The 12,922-nt window shown below is 30.9% G+C and overlaps 1 protein-coding gene across 2 annotated transcripts; it reads right to left on the bottom strand.

Annotated features, from left to right (window-relative positions):
* Positions 1–1,133: 1,133 nt before the first annotated feature.
* On the bottom strand, positions 1,134–12,438 carry LOC124360455 (DNA-directed RNA polymerase II subunit RPB9). Of its 2 annotated transcripts, none has more exons than XM_046814100.1 (5): positions 12,152–12,438; positions 8,254–8,322; positions 7,604–7,677; positions 2,671–2,797; positions 1,134–1,281 (listed from the first exon to the last, which is right to left on the bottom strand). In XM_046814100.1, the coding sequence occupies exons 1-5, from the start codon at positions 12,152–12,154 to the stop codon at positions 1,219–1,221; spliced, it is 336 nt and encodes a 111-aa protein (XP_046670056.1). In that variant the 5' UTR covers positions 12,155–12,438; the 3' UTR covers positions 1,134–1,218. The 2 variants fall into 2 exon arrangements, with proteins under 2 accessions (XP_046670056.1, XP_046670055.1); XM_046814099.1 differs by having other exon boundaries at positions 8,254–8,308; positions 12,152–12,432.
* Positions 12,439–12,922: the final 484 nt, after the last annotated feature.

Raw genomic sequence — 12,922 nt, 5'->3', positions numbered from 1 at the left:
TTGCATGGTTAGAAGAAACGTCTTGTGTGAGCAACTGTTTTGACTGTGACCAGTTGACTGTCTTATTATGTTTGCTATCATGTTTTGGCGTCTGTCTAATTGATTTATTTTTAGTTTATGTTTTGTTTTATATGGCTGGTGAAGTCACATTTAATTTTAGGAACAAATCGAGTGATTTGAGAGAACTATTAACTGAATTGGAACCGGCATCTTTATTCAGCATCTTGTTCAAGCTAAAATTTTTTGTGAATAAAAAACTATAGCAACAATAATAAACGAGTATTATTATTCCTTTACTTTTCCTGAAAGTACAATTGTACAAAAGTACCGAAAATACAATAGTAGTGGATTTTGTACTAAAGAACATTTTTTAAATAAAAGTGCTAAAACTACACACACACACACACACGCGCGCACGCACACACACACACACACACACACATATATATAGCACTGGTTTCGTTTTTTACTGTACTATATATATATATAAAAGTATTAAATTGTGTTTCTTTTATATTAATTTTTTTTAAGTAAGAAAATGTTAATGAAGATAATATATTTTGATATTTGGCATATTCTGAAAACAATGATATATCATAAGCCATATATAGGTTGAATTTCCAGTGTTGTAAAGGTTTTGTGCTAAACTTCAAAAATTGCAAAAAAGTTAAAAAAAATTAAGTAAAGCCACTAAAACTATATATATTTTGGGTAAGGATAAAATGTAATTCTTTTGTATATTTTGGATTTTTTATAAATCTTTCATGCATATTATAGGATAGTGTAGTTATAAAAATATTTAAACAAGTTCATATCAAGCACATTTATACACAGAAATCTTTTTCGAAAATAAGAAAATATTAATGAATATAATTTATTATTATTATTTGGAATATTCTGAAGACAATGATATATAATAAGTTGAATATTTGAAGATTGTGCGAGGTATATAACAGTTTAATGTAATACTTAAAAAAAATACAATACAGTAATCCAAGTAGCTTTCACTTATGCCCCACATTAATTTTATTTATCACATCACAGCTCATTTTAGCTAACAAAATAGAAAGCTACTATATTTACGTAAATTACAGTAACATAAGTAAAGTTTTATAATAAAAATACAACTTGTGTAATACTTCTGATAATATTTATTTATATAATTTTAATGAAAGGTTATTTCTTTTACAAAACAAAATTAAAAAATTCAACTCCTGTCTATTCAGTCCATCTATGAGTGCAGTGTTGGTTGGTACAAACGTAGTAAAGCCTCATTTCTTCCTGTAAGTAAAAATAAGAAATTTAATTTGCATACCATTTAAAAATAACAATCATTGCAAATATACAATAAATTTTACAAGATGACATTTTTGTCATCAAGTAATAGTTTGTTATTAACTTAAACCTTATTTACAAAAGAACTTTATATTTTTGTTTAAATTAGGTATTGTTTTTTAAACACTTCTAATTTTTCATTTAAAATTCTTAAGTATTAATGGATTTTGTTGATCTTTGAATAATTATTTTGAAGGATATTTGGAAGAATGTTTGATTGAAAATATTTTTGTTCACAATCAGTTATCATGCTCTTCCTTGCTACACTAATGTGTGTAAAATGTAAATAAAATATTACATGTGTGTAATATTTTAGGTGGTGTACCACCTACACCAAGTTAACCTTTTAATATGGTTTCATGTGATTGTTCTGTTGTTAGTTGTACAGGCTGTGACAAAGGTAACGGTTTATACCAAGCTCATGTTTATCTCAATACTTATCATGGTAAAAACGTGAGCTTTTTTATGCTTCTAAGTATGGTTAAAACAGCATTTAAAACCTGTTATCTCATTTCTGGAAATGGCAACATAACATTTGATGTAGTGCTTGCATTAAACTCAAGCATTTTATGTTTACCTAAGTAAAGTTCAACTCGATCAAACAAGATATAAAAGAAAAGAGAGTGTTTTATGTCAACATATACAACATTAATATAACTCTGTATAAACAAACTAGATATTAATTTAATAATTTTACAGTTGCTTTTTTACTGTAATAACTTGTATTTTGTACACTACTCAACTTTCTAATTTTAATAGTCACTGAAATATTTTTTAATAGGACTATTTTTAAGTTTGTAATTGTATAAATAACCAATGCATACCAAATATTTTTATAGTAATAGCTAAGACAAAACAAATGGTAGAATTTTGGGTATAAATTGTAATACTTTTATTTCGCATTTGATTTACAAGTATTTGTAAAATTTAAAAAAAAGCATTAATATATAATTATGTACATTAATTGTGATTGTGCTATTGTGACATTGATTAGTTTTGTAAACCATACAAAATTTAATGATCATGATTGTTTAATATTAAACTTATTTCTGAATTTTTACTCGAAAGTTAAATTTTTTATTTTAAATAGACAATTAAAACTATATTTGTGTAAGGCATTCAACATATAAAAACACACAATTATGATGGAAGCAATTTTTGAAAACAATAAAATAGGACAAATGTTTTATTAAAATTTATTTCTTAAATTATACTAAACAGTACTGTGTTTACTGTATGCAGAATTTTATTAATCAGCCAGAATACCAAATTCATCCTGCTTCTCCAGATAAACCGACTGCCAGTTCTCATGATAAATATTTAATGTGTACATACCTCAGCTCGACGTGTTTGGGCCTGGAAGAACACTGCTTCTCTGTGACTGCACTTAGGGCAAGGATGATCTTCAGTCTTGGGCAATGTAGGATCAGAGATGACATCAGACACTATGTGTGTCAACTCACTAAAAAAGCATAAATATGTATTAGTCTTGAATCTACACTAAACTTGTTTGATAAAAACATCTTAGCTGACATTTGTTATATAGTAAATAACCTTATAGCCATGATGGGCTATTCTGATGGTTAATGAAATTATACAAAATGTGAGACTATTAAATAGCAAGATCAGTCTAATAAGTTTACTTTACAAAACAGTAAGTACAAGACAGTTAATTCCCTTTATCGCACTATTTACAACTGCATACATTTTCTTTGACTAAAGCAGTACTGCAGATTATTACAAGGGCCATCCGGAAAGTAGTACCCGTTTGTGAAATAAAGACACAGAAGTAAATATTAACAAATATAAACATTTTTATTGAAAAGAGCATACCTTAAACTACTTCTCCACATAATCTCCAAGCAAATTTAAGCATTTGTCATAACGTGTGACGAGTTTTTATATACCAGCGTCATATTCCTCCGCCGCCAGCCGATTGAAATACGTAGTCACACCTTCTTTAAGTTCTTCATCGCTGTCAAATATTTTTCCCGCCAAAAACTCTTTAAGTTTTGTAAAGAGATGAAAATCTGAAGGGGCCAAGTCCGGACTATACGGTGGATGGTCAAAAATTTCCCAATTGAATTGCTGCAGAAGTTGTTGTGTTATCCCCGCTGCATGAGGCCTGGCATTGTCATGGAGGAGAATGACGCCATCACACAATAACCTCTCCTCGATTTTGTATGTACCCGCCGTAATTTCTTTAATGTTTCACAATACGCATTAGCATTAGCGTAATAATAGTGTCTCGGCCATAAAATCAATAGGCAGTACACCACGTCGATCCCAGAAAATGGTTGCCATAAGTTTCCTGGTGGACAGAACAGTCTTGAATTTTTTTGGTTTCTTTGGTGAATGAGTATGATGCCACTCCATTGACTGTCGTTTACTCTCAGGTGAAGCATAACAAAGTCGTTTCATCACCAGTAACTATGCGATTCAAGAACGTGTCTGCTTCATCAGAATAACGTTCCAAAAATGTGAATGCAGCAGCCATACGCTTGGTTTTGTGCTCATCTGTAAGCATGCGAGGGACCCACCTTGCACAAATTTTTGAATAATGCAGATGGTCTTTGACAATTTCATGAACAATTGTTCGAGAAACATTAGGGAAATGTTCACAGATGTCATCAATTGTGACGTGCCGATCGTTCCTCACGAATTCGTCTACTGACCTCAGCAGTTGATCTGTAATGACAGATGGTCTCCCTGAACGCTCATCGTCGTGTGTGTTCCCCCTCCCCAAAGTTGAAATTACGACACCAGCGCCGAACAGATGACTCTTCCATCACATTGTCTCCATACACTTCCTTTAATTGGCGATGAATATCACAAGGTCGAACGTTTCTTGCGTTTGAGAATTTTATTTTATTATAGCCCTCACTTCACAACTGGCGGCGTTTTCAATTTTTTTAAACATTATGAACTGCCACAGAAACAACACAGGCAATGCTAGCGTCACGGAACTTGTAACAGAAAAGGCAGACAAGCCACTGAAGCGATCTGACCTTGACCAGCGGCTACTCGCGTCGTCAGCGCCTCACGCGGCGGAAACGGGTACTACTTTCCGGATGGCCCTCGTATGTTGTAGCCTCTTTAGCAAGTTTCCACTTTTGACTTTATTTTTACTGTACAGATTGAAGTAATTTAATTAAAAGTAGTAAATAATTTAACATTTATTTTTAATTAACCTTTCTAATATAGATAAACATAAATTTGGGAAATTTAACTCTGATACATATATTGTTAACAAAGATATGTAAATACAATGTTATAAAAAGTAGGCCCTTTACAGTTATGTTATACTCAGACATGAACTATTTTACATTTTTCTCAGTATTTACATTTTTTATGGAGTAAAACTTTTAAAAATACACACCTATGTGTAGTCAAAAATAGTTAGCACTCGTCTACTAGTAAAATTTTCTAGGTTTATATCACTTCAGTGTATATGCCCAATATGCATAATTTGTCTTTTTTGCATAATCAATGTTTAGAGAAAAATTATAGCTAATTTTAAATGTACTGCTTTACTTAAAAATTACTTTAAAATAAAGCTGCTCGATGGTTTCAGCACTCACCATGCATTATAAAACAAAGAAAATATTAGAAAATAACTGCTGTTTAGTGGCCAGTGGTACTGCTCTTACGAGTTATGGCCATATTATATCTTGGTCAGTACAGCTGGACATACAAGCTGAGGTAACATGGCAAAAATTAATCCGAGCTTCGAACAAATGGCCATATGAGCTCCAAGGACAAATCATAAATACTGCTTTTGAGTGCATAGGGTTAAATAAACGAAGCTCATAGCAAGTGTTCAAATTGTTATTAACAATGACTAGTAATATCAGTTGTTAAATCAGCTGATTATTAAATGAGGGCACACAGTAAAACCTGTATTACGTCATCATTATAATGTTGTAGCAAAATAAACATGGTATTAATATGTTCATCTAAAAGTAACCCATATTTGACTATTCTTATACATGTTTTATACAATTTTTTGTTTTTGAGTCTGTCACTTTGAAATCTAGATATCTTTCTGAAATTTTAATTCAAAACAAGTCTTAATCAGAATAAAAATTAAAAAAATTTCATATATTTATTTCATTTAAATATATGATTTTGTTTCTTGGTAACAAAAACAGATAAGCAAGATAGTACTATACTTAAAATGACATTAAAGTACACTCTTACTTAATTTGACCGTCAAATTATATTATCAAATATCAACTAGTGAAGTTTAATAGAGTAATTTATGAACACAATGTACAATTTGTTTAAAATTTATCTCTAAAATGGAAATGTATATAACTTTTTACAAAGAAAGAACACATTTTTATAATGTTTTATTTTATAAATACATTCAGGGTGTAAAAAAGTCCTGCATGGGCTTGATAATTCCCCAACAATTACAAATAAAGCAATAAAACTTGGTACATCATTACTGCACCTATAGATCTACTTTTTTAAGTAACTACAATTTTTTTGCAGTGTCAGGGAGATGGTCCACAAGGAGTCAAAAGGAAATCTTAAATTAGAGCATAGGTTTAATATAGTACATCGAATTAAAGGTCTCTATTAGTAGAGTAAAATGCAGCAAATCTGACCTAAAAAGGTTCACTCTTTAAAATATTACGCTGATTTAAAGTTTGAAACATTTACAATGTAGGTCCTGTTTAAGGTGGTATAATATTCTTGTCTTGGCTAAAGTTGTGAAAGTTAAATGTAGTAAATTAATACTGGACTTAAGAAATAGTTTTTAAGGTAGTTATTGACTCTTCACATCCAATGGAGGATGGTCTACAAAGAGTTTGTCAAAAAATGTTAACTTAAGCATAGCCTAAGATGTATATATTATTTTAAATTTATATTACTTTAACCAGTTTTGTATCTGTTAGTTAGGAGGGTCCAAACCTTATTGCCAATATGGCAAGTAGGAGAATTGATTGCCATAAAATGAGAAACTGGTTACTTGTTCCACACACAAATAAAGTTTGGTTGAATTCATATATTTAACAATATTTTACAAAAATAACATATCAAATATCGCTTTCACATCCAATATGGTCAGAGATAACTACAAGTGGCAGAGGACTAAACTTCTTCTGGTGATAGGAAGTTCGCCCATTGCAGGTGAACGACATGCTCTACACGTCCGACCGTTCAGTTGACCAATCGCTCAAAGACGTGCGCTTTGTGTCCTCTGTTCGCTGTTTAGCAATTACTGTTTATTTCGTGCTTTTTCCACTAGAATGCGCTCTCACTAGATCAGCTGTAACTAACATGATCTTCACTTTCACTTTCAGTTTTGATTGTAATAAATTGCAGTCGGACGCGTTTGTTATTTAAAATGGGTTATAACCAGTGTTCTTCAGAATATGACAGATTATTATCAGAAAGTCGCAGTTACAGAGCATATGGTGACAATGATGATTTGTTTGAAGATGAATAAGTTCGAGTTTGTCCGTTAATAACAGTGTATAATCCCGAGCTACCACACAAATTTGCTCAACTGAAAAATCTGTATATAGTGTTTGTGTATATCGTGTAAAAATAAAGTTTCTATTTTATTTTACTGTTGTTATTCCATTTGCCTTAGGATAATTTTACTTCAGAGTATCAATCAATTAATGTAAGTAAAATATTTTAGTATACTGTCCATTAGTTTAGATTTTTTTTATTATTTTAGTCAGTTTTATCTAAATAAATGAATGCATATAGTATTACATAAAAATATAATTTGTTAAAGTAGTGCAGTTAAAATTACCACAAATAAACTGTGTATATGCCATGGTCGACTGCCTACCACTGTAAACAACTTCGGCTGCTGGGTGTCACACGCTAAAATTCTTTGTAGCCCGCAATGGGTTAAACTGAACGAGTAACTGGTTACATAATCACAGTTTTGCATGATTAACCCATTATTGTAATATACTGAATGTGTTTGTCTTATTTGTATTGATTCAATCCAGATTTATATATATAATTTCTTCTTTTTCTTTAGACTACCTATATAAAATAAATAATTTTACAAATTTTATATTAACCAATCGTACCATTTACTACCATAACAAACATATTCTTTGTACTTACTTTAAATTTTGTTTTCAGATTATGTCTGACTTATTTGCTTCTGACTACAATCATTAGAAAACTTATTGAATTGAACTTGTAAGACTTGTGTTGTCAATGAATCTATATTAAATTATTAAAAACATAAACATAAATACATTAAGTAACAAAGCTTAAAATGAACACTTACTCGATTTCGTGCATAATTTTATTTACATAAATGCAGTTGCTGTCAGCCAATGTCTTGTAGTCACAGTTTCGGCACTGAAACAGTTTGTTTAAAAGTTAATGAATATGCCAGGTAATAATTATTATTACCATATGATTTCAGCATTCAAGGCTAAGTAATACATTTGTTTATCATATCTAACATACTTGATTTGTATTCATGATTAAATTTTAATGATTTGACTGTTCTATACAACAAAATTCATGGTAAATAACCTGGTATATCAATTAATCACTTTACTGTCATAGGCCAATTTAATCAACATTTACAGTTTATTGTGATCACTGCTTTCTGATCACCAAACTCCAACAGTCATCTCCCGCAATGGACTAGACGTGTCGAATTGCCCGTGCACCCCAGAATCTCAACATTTGCGGATAGTGATGTGCCACTCCTGGACACCCATAAGGTTGCCAAGATTTAAGTGACATCGCTTATTGCTGTGCCCAGTGGTAGGTTCAACTGGATCCCTGCTGGGTATAGAGTACCATTAACAGTCCTACTATTTATGCAATGATACTTGTTTTATAAATTTACGCATGTATTTGTCTCTAAAAAAATTTAAATATCAAAGTATATATGATATAGTAAATATTTAACAATATACTTACAGCATATAGCAACACCTTATTTTCCTTATCTTCTCTTGGATACAACATGTTATTGCTGAAACACAAAATCTAAATTACAATAAGACAACCAATATAAAGCTTTCTTCATAGGGAATCTATATTCTCATGAAAGAGACAATCAATCCTTAATCCATGTACTATCACTGTGAGTAATATCTTTCTCAATGATGGGTGTTATAGGGCAATTAAAACAGTTGTCTTTAAACTTAAAAATTTAAATTTGTCGGTACATTTTCTTTTTTTCATCATTTTGGCTACAATTTCTACCATGATGATTATTCATAATTTTTCCTTGTCACTTTCGTCGTGTTTGTTACTGTGCATCTCTTTTTAGGGCATCTCTGTTGTTTTTCCTGATTGGTTAGAATTGGTTTGCAGAAAGAGTGTTGTTTACTCCTTTCTGGTGCTAGTGAGTGATGTTTTTTCTGGATATTCAATGTAAAAGTTATTTTTGTGAGTGCACTATGGTTAAAGTATACTACTTATTATTTTGTCAGAATGGATAGAACAGACGATTTGTATTCTTTCACTTTGTTATAGGAATTTACTTTTTTTGTGTACTTCTACAGAAGTGGCCACTGGCCAGCTAAGTAGAATATGATTACATCATGAGCTTGTAATATATTAGCTCTCAAGCTTTAGTGATCAGCCTTTTTGAGTTTTATATACCTATTGATACTATCTTGGTTTTTAATTCAATTTTTAATTTCAATATTTGTTGATCTTGAAAAAAAGAACGGTATCAATTTACATTAACGTAACCATGGAAAGGTATGTTCATTTTTTTTTCCTAAAAACTACAATTTTTCCTGAAAACAATATTGAAGAAAAAATTCGTCGGCAACGAAAATCAAAGGAGCTACGATTTTTTTAAATCCTCTGAAAACTCCGTTTTTGACAGTTTCCTATAACTCCGCATCTGCTCAAACTCAGCATAGCCAGATTTAAAAAACCGATTATCATACCAACAACGAGAAATTATCGTACTTTCATATAAAATAATTGTACCAAACACATTTAATGAAAAAGTGTGTTATTGTCGTATAATAAATTATGTTATAATTAACTTTTGGTTTGTTACTTGTATAAATTTGTCAAAAATCTTTCATGGTACGATAATAACTACCCATCGTGTATCTTACCGGCACATAAAATCAATGAAATTATCGTACTTTTACGATAATTATCGTACCTCTGGCAACACTATCCATATTTGCCAGTTTGGTAATACTCAAATAAAGAAGGGACGCCATTTTGAAATACCGTTGTTCCTCCACGTCTATTCTTAACCTCCTAGTTCAGTAGTGGTAATGGCACACCTTTTGTGTTGGATGTTCGGTATCTCACGTGGAAGCAATTCGTAAAGACGAGTCTGACTAATACGTTAATCCTGTCAACGATGCCTGCCCGCTGCACAGTGCTGTGCACTGCCTGCTCTTTTAGAAAAAAAATTAACTCGAGCTTGCAAAAGTTGAATCCCAGATCACGTGATGCCCCTGCTCCTTAACGCAATAATGTCCGAAAGGCATAAATATAAAACAATAATATACTTTCACCCCAGTTCATATGCACCTGTGATAATAATACTTGGCTATAAATGCCCAAGCCATGAAAAAAGTCCATTTTCCATGGTCACGCTAATGTAAATAAATACCAAAAGAACAACAAATATTGTGAAAGTGACTAAGTAAACATTTACCCATTTTTATTACCTAATACTTAAAGCGTTTTAAGGTACATGAAAAAGTCAAATAAGTCCTGTGCATGATGGCCAGTCCAATTTACATAGTATTATAGATTGAATTTGGTGTTGCTTTAATGCAAAACCCATCAATATTGCAGCATTAACATGGTCTGAGCTTTAATTTATGTACTATCTCGAGAGATGTTTTTCTATTTATGCTGGCAGTGTTAGGTACCAATGAAGCCCAAAGGCATTTGTAATTGGTACTTTCTCGCGACAAATCGTTCAACGTGGCAGGAAAGAACCAATTACAAACTCTGCTCGCCATAAGTGCAGGTTGTACTGCTGGCAGAAAACATACAATGAAATAGTACTTAAAAATCAAGCTTAGATTACATGAGCACTTCAAACCCTCTTCAGGATGGATGAAATAAGAAATGATGCAGTGTGTGCACAATGAACCTTATTATCGCTTGGAAAAGTTAACAATGGCTTTCTGACATTTATTTTTGTTTTAGCTGCGGCCATCAACACAATTGGATTTTGATTATCAAATGATTCGTATCATCAATATTCATTACTATCCAAGCGACTAAAAGCAAACTGTCAAAGACTAAAAACAAAATGTCGGACCAAATAGCGTAATAGGCCTAGATATTTCAAAGAACAATATGATTTTGCTTGTTTTCAATCTTAGAAATTAAAGTATATGTAAATATTAATATAATTTACAAATTAAAATATAATATATAATTAATATAAGTACAACAAAACAATAACATTTAATTACTTTATGTATTTCTAAGGATAAACATGACTGCTTGTGAAACAAATAAGACAATTACGTCACTGTTCTTGCCGCCATTAGTCAATAACGAAATACAAGAATTCAATTTTAAATGTATTTCTAAACACGATTTTACTTTAAATTAGTTTTGAGCGAATTGAATTAAGTTTTATGCTTTTAAAATTATATTATGATGATGCTATAGTTTTATACGTAAAATAAATGTATTTGTTTCATATTGCATAAAAAAACTAAACTATACTGAAACGAGGTGTGAGCAGCGTAGTGTTTACGATTACTTTAGCGGATCTGAAATGGCATTTCTGCAGGTAGGTATACTGATATTGTCTAAAGTACATTTATTAACAATTAAAAGTCATAGTTTGTTTGATTTCAACTAAAATAGGCCTAGTACACGATTTTTCATTACATTTGTAACCAAATTTAGAATGTTCAAGAACATTTTTCTCAAGATCGTTTTTATATACACCATGTTTGTTCTTACTTTTCTTATGATTTTCACCTTTAATTCTAGTTTTCATCTTGTCAATACAAACTGGACAATTCGAATTTAATGGAGCAAGGTCATTATCTTGTAAACATTTAAAACATTGCTCAGTGTTTATAAAATTATTTTGAGAGTATATAAACAAAATAACAGCAGCTGGTAATGACATCACTAGCCTAAATAAGGAAAGCTGGCAATGATTATTTATGAATAGGTAAAATGTTGTATTCAATATTATCGATAATCATATTCCAATTGTATTGGTGGCCACTTATTATACTGTAGCCTTTGTTTTTATTATACTATTACCGTCTAAGGAATGCCGGATCGTCATACTATAAAATGAACGAGATTGAAGTTAGCCCATCACTAGCTTAGAATTACCTAGACCTATCCTCCCTAAATTGTATACATCCTTTTTTTTTGCTCTGAATGTTTATGAACAGGTTATCCCCCATCTAGAAACTCTTGATTCCTCCCGGTCCCCCTAGATACTGGTGTCCAAAGGATTTGGAATACGCTTATAACCTAGGCTAAATTTCAAACAAGCTGATCATTTTTCTGTGTCAGGGTCTAAAAACTCTTTCTGTAGATAAAACATCTATTTTAAAACAATTTAAACATTTGGTTTAATTAAATTTTAGGTAATGTGGCTTAATTAAAAAAGTATTATATAACATTTTGGCACAATTTTATTTGTGATACTTATAGGGTAACAATGATGGAGAACAAGGCTACTTAGTCTACCCTATTTTAACCTAAACTTAAAGGTTAGGATAGGTTAAACCCTTCAATCTTATGTCTATTTATAAAATTTTACACCAATCATCTTACAGGATAGTTGAGTGTAACAAATGACGAACAGAAATTTTCCTGTATAGTTAATTAATCAACTTACCATTCTTGGCAAAATCTTATTCCTACAAATCCGGGACCATCGTCGTGAGTATCATAGCCACTGATAGGCATTTTATATTGCACCACTTAACTGCTGAACTTAAATTATAAAAACACTTTAAAGAAGAGCTAAAATATGTCGAACGACTTAAATTAACCTTAGACTATTCCCCCAAGGTACCGAGTACAAGAATATCTAAAAAAAAAATTATCCTTCACTTCACCAAATATGATTTCTGAGAAGTTTACAGAATAATTATTTTGACTTTTGACATATGCGAGTCTGAATCTGAAATCTGAATTCAAAAAGATTACGAACAATGTTGCCAATATTTTAATTACACAATACCCGCAGTCCAAAGTTAAAACCCGCTTTTACAACTATCATATATAAAAAATTCTTCAATAATTTTGCAGCAAAATGTAGAAGGATTAATAAAGAAGAAAAACAATTTATTACAAAGAAAATTAATATTTATTGATAATAATAGCAGTGGATTTAATTAATTATTATATTTGCAATTTAAAATTATAATTTATTTCTTTTACTATTCAATGATCACACACAAATATCACTTCTTCAGGAATTAGGGATTCCACATCACTAGCTATACATTTAACGTTAGTCCATTTTCTTTCTTCTTGTACCTGTGTGTCCTATGGTACGTATTCACGTGTATATTATAAAACTCACTTTAAAGTTTGGTTGAAATTTACAATTATTACAGTCAATATTCAATAGTGTACAGTAAATATTAATTTTTATTAAACT

The sequence above is a fragment of the Homalodisca vitripennis genome, chromosome 4 (genome assembly GCF_021130785.1).
Source record: "Homalodisca vitripennis isolate AUS2020 chromosome 4, UT_GWSS_2.1, whole genome shotgun sequence".
NCBI lineage: Eukaryota > Metazoa > Arthropoda > Insecta > Hemiptera > Cicadellidae > Homalodisca > Homalodisca vitripennis.
Note: the sequence above shows the minus strand (reverse complement) of the source record. Positions and strands in the feature narration are given on the sequence as shown.

Bases quoted from the DNA above. Each gene is read 5' to 3' on its own strand.
- LOC124360455 (XM_046814099.1), bottom strand. From the start codon at position 12,222: ATGCCTATCAGTGGCTATGATACTCACGACGATGGTCCCGGATTTGTA. The intron at 8,309-12,151 runs GTAAGTTGATTA...TTTGTGTTTCAG, and splicing joins ATAAGATTTTGCCAAGAATG to CAATAACATGTTGTATCCAA. The intron at 7,678-8,253 runs GTAAGTATATTG...AAACTGTTTCAG, and splicing joins ATAAGGTGTTGCTATATGCT to TGCCGAAACTGTGACTACAA.